The following is a 4,433-nucleotide window of genomic DNA, read 5'->3' on the forward strand; positions in this document are numbered from 1 at the left end:
AGGGCCAGCATAGCCCCATTGGAGACACATGGCAAGGTAACACAGTGCATCACAGTCCATGAAGAGAGTTGCCAAGGGCCAGCATAGCCTCATTGGAGACACATGACAAGGTAACACAGTGCATCACAGTCCATGAAGAGAGTTGCCAAGGGCCAGCATAGCCTCATTGGAGACACATGACAAGGTAACACAGTGCATCACAGTCCATGAAGAGAGTTGCCAAGGGCCAGCATAGCCCCATTGGAGACACATGACAAGGTAACACAGTGCATCACAGTCCATGAAGAGAGTTGCCAAGGGCCAGCATAGCCCCATTGGAGACACATGACAAGGTAACACAGTGCATCACAGTCCATGAAGAGAGTTGCCAAGGGCCAGCATAGCCCCATTGGAGACACATGGCAAGGTAACACAGTGCATCACAGTCCATGAAGAGAGTTGCCAAGGGCCAGCATAGCCCCATTGGAGACACATGGCAAGGTAACACAGTGCATCACAGTCCATGAAGAGAGTTGCCAAGGGCCAGCATAGCCTCATTGGAGACACATGACAAGGTAACACAGTGCATCACAGTCCATGAAGAGAGTTGCCAAGGGCCAGCATAGCCTCATTGGAGACACATGACAAGGTAACACAGTGCATCACAGTCCATGAAGAGAGTTGCCAAGGGCCAGCATAGCCACATTGGAGACACATGACAAGGTAACACAGTGCATCACAGTCCATGAAGAGAGTTGCCAAGGGCCAGCATAGCCCCATTGGAGACACATGGCAAGGTAACACAGTGCATCACAGTCCATGAAGAGAGTTGCCAAGGGCCAGCATAGCCTCATTGGAGACACATGACAAGGTAACACAGTGCATCACAGTCCATGAAGAGAGTTGCCAAGGGCCAGCATAGCCTCATTGGAGACACATGACAAGGTAACACAGTGCATCACAGTCCATGAAGAGAGTTGCCAAGGGCCAGCATAGCCTCATTGGAGACACATGACAAGGTAACACAGTGCATCACAGTCCATGAAGAGAGTTGCCAAGGGCCAGCATAGCCTCATTGGAGACACATGACAAGGTAAAAGAGTGCAACAGGCACAACAAAAAACTGATAAAAAGGCCAAAGGGCAACAATATAAATACAAATTCAACATGTGGACGGAGGATTATTATCTGCCACCATGGAGCATATCCAGATCCTCCACTTACTGGTCATCCTCTTCATTGTCCTGTGCATGTCCAGCTCCAGATTCAGGCCTTGAACGTAATTGCATAATTTCACGCAGAGTCAAGTCCTGAACCCGGAGCTGGGCCTGCATGGTGTCGTTCATCCCTCTCAGGACAGCTGTGTTCCTCAACACGGCCTGCTCTACTCTTGCTATCCCTTCTAGCATGAGCCATGCTGAGTCACAGCCTAAAATAAAATAAAAATTAATATTAAGGATAATTACACAACAGAATAAAAGATTTTAATACATACATTGTCATCATAAAGACAAATAATTATTTACATCAATTATTTTTCATATATTCTTTACACATGAATTAGGTTATTCAGACAGACAGAAATCATTAAAGGCTCATGTTACTCAAACATGTTGAACCCTTTAATTGGTTTTAGATGATCCACTTATACAGCTTGAGTGTATCAAATCTTGTTAAAGGATTTACATTGTACTTACATCAGCAATTTAAAAATTCAATTTAGACTGTGGTAGGCACACCTATCCTTAAACATTTTGGCATTGAGGACAAGCTGTGTAAACATAGCAACCAGAAGAAATTACATTCCCACTGGGTTAGACAAGAGATAATGTATCCACATTTGGACATAAAATTTTGGATCCAAGTAGTGGTGTTTGGTATATGTAGTGATATCCAATTAAAGGGACACTGAACCTAAATATTTAATGGACTGATTCAGATAGAGCATGACATGACAAATCTTTAGAAATTACACATATTCATTATATGTTTTAATTGTCAAGCTATATTTTGAATGCAAGAATGTTGGTTTTTATGGAAGCCAATATTTGTTGATGAACCTTGTTTGTGCATGCTGGTTGATGGATACATTCATCCAACAATAAAGAAATGATGGCCACATTTATTTTATTGTTTAAACTAATTATAGGAATAAGTTGTTTTCAATAAATATATCAAGAGAATGACGAATAATTCATAAGAGTATTCTATGATACATTGGCTTAACATTGCATGCTGGATTTGAATCACAATTTAACCAATTTAACTTCACTGTACCTTTAAGTATCTTATAAAGTGTATTTAGAATGATACTTACAGCTGTGCCTGGGAAGGACAATCTGACACCCAGGACAATGAAGGTTTAAACAGGGGGAAGGGATGGGATTGGCTCGGGGAGGGATGGGAATGGCTTGGGGAGTGGTGAGCTGCTGCTCCAGGGTAGGCCGTACAGCTGGGGAGTGGGGAGTTTGGGTCTGGGCAGCTGTACGGGCCAGAATACGGGGAGAGCGGCGAAGGGGGGTGTATGGGCGTTTTTTGGGAGGGACAGGATATGAAATATGGGAAGGGCTGGCAGTGGTCGGGGCATGGTCATGGGTTTGGTGATGGGAAGGGCTCTGGGTGTGTGCAGAGGTGTGGCCATGGTCAGGGGTGTGTGCACGGGGAGGGGTCTGTGACTGGGCAGGGGCGGAATCCAGATGACCAGAAGTGGTGGATCCATCTGAAAATGTAAAATAAATATATTAACATCTCATACATCCTGACATCAAATCAACGCATTTAAAATTGATTATGTTTTCAATATACCTTGAAGTGTGTTTGAATCTGTAAACTATTCTGAAATGAGGATATGGTATCTATATAGGCACTCAGATGAATCTCAATGACTGTCTGTACAATGTGAAACTTATTATTGTGTTTTGGCATGGAATATGCATGTGACATAATGATGGCATGAATTATATATTCTTAAAAAAATATATACAAGCAGATTTTCATGCTGCCTGATATAGAAAGGGGGCAGTAGTGTATTTGAACAGACAAATAATATTCCTTTTTAAAGGGAAAAAGCTGTAGACTTTGAATGTCTTCAATAAAATGATTTCAAAAAAAGAAACATGTTGGAAACATGATAGATATATTTCACATACCATCAGACTCCAAGGCAGCCTCTTCCTCCTCCATCCCACATGTGACATCAATCTCTGTAAAACATAACATGTTGTGTACACCTTAAGATCAGATATTATAACATATGTTACTGTTGCTCAAATACGCACATCAATGTTGCATTAAAGATATACACACACAAAGTTATGATTTACATCATTTTGATGGAGCATACAAATGACAATAGATTTGTTATTGTCAATAAATCAGAATCTTAATGTATTGTTTGTCTTAATGTTAAATTCATAAAAGCATAGTACATAGAACATTTAAGATTTCTCATGTGTGTATCACTTGATGACTGTTGTTAAAAAAATTAAAAAATGAAAAAAACATATGTTAGACATCTTATGAATAACAAATGTGTAGAATAATAAAGTAGAAATTATTAATCGCTCAATATAAAAAATAAATATATAATCAGAAGATAAATTCTATGATTTTTTATAATGTTATGCTTCATCGGAATCATGATCATAATATTGATTAGCAATACACCTTCAATTACATATAAATGAGTCAATGGACTTACCAGGAGCCCGCAAAGGCGGCTCTATGTCACTGCTGGATTCCTGTGGGCTCCCCACACCAACTCTCTCTATGAATGATATAGATATATATTATTAAACACATTTTGGATATCACTAAATCACATCTGTCTAGAATTTTAACATTAATCAACTTTAAAATGTGAATAATAGAGCAGTCATTACACCAGAAAATGCTTGATTGAATCAAGGGGATTCTGTAAACATATCTGTATTCAACATATGTTTAATGTCAGACTACATTAGACATCAAATTCATCTCAGATGCTGCTATTGCATATCTAAATATACCCAATGATCAATGTTCTTAACCCTTTAAGGACACAGCTTTCACTTAGCTCAATTGTTTTATGACGGAATAATTCCGTCATATGTCCTTAAGAAGTTACAAGAATACACACAAACCACATATTGAGGAGCATCTGTTGACAAATCTAAACAAACATGTGTCACATCGAGCCATTTTTTCAATGTACAGTAATCTTGTTTAGGACACAACACATATTTATCACAATACATAACAAACTTTATTATTACTAATATGTAATCATGGTGCTGTTAGAGTATGCAGATATATATAAAGTAACTCCAACAGATAATTAGATTTATATATCAATAGTTTTTAATAAAAATAATGTAATGATGAATGAATCTATTTTGTCTTAAAGGGACACTGACATGATTAATTTAAATAATTGATTTCTATGTTCAAACTGTAAAAAATGATTTAACATTGAC

The 4,433-nt window shown here is 38.7% G+C and overlaps 1 protein-coding gene across 1 annotated transcript; it reads right to left on the bottom strand.

The window, feature by feature from the left end:
* Window positions 1–2,045: 2,045 nt before the first annotated feature.
* LOC128664994 (uncharacterized) lies at window positions 2,046–3,727 on the bottom strand. The gene is made up of 3 exons (XM_053719771.1): window positions 3,680–3,727; window positions 3,129–3,182; window positions 2,046–2,698 (listed from the first exon to the last, which is right to left on the bottom strand). The coding sequence occupies exons 2-3, from the start codon at window positions 3,160–3,162 to the stop codon at window positions 2,268–2,270; spliced, it is 465 nt and encodes a 154-aa protein (XP_053575746.1). The 5' UTR covers window positions 3,163–3,182; window positions 3,680–3,727; the 3' UTR covers window positions 2,046–2,267.
* Window positions 3,728–4,433: the final 706 nt, after the last annotated feature.

Source organism: Bombina bombina, chromosome 6, assembly GCF_027579735.1.
Source record: "Bombina bombina isolate aBomBom1 chromosome 6, aBomBom1.pri, whole genome shotgun sequence".
In the NCBI taxonomy this organism is placed as follows: Eukaryota; Metazoa; Chordata; class Amphibia; order Anura; family Bombinatoridae; genus Bombina; species Bombina bombina.

Bases quoted from the DNA above. Each gene is read 5' to 3' on its own strand.
- LOC128664994 (XM_053719771.1), bottom strand. From the start codon at position 3,162: ATGGAGGAGGAAGAGGCTGCCTTGGAGTCTGATG. The intron at 2,699-3,128 runs GTATGTGAAATA...TTACATTTTCAG, and splicing joins GGCTGCCTTGGAGTCTGATG to ATGGATCCACCACTTCTGGT.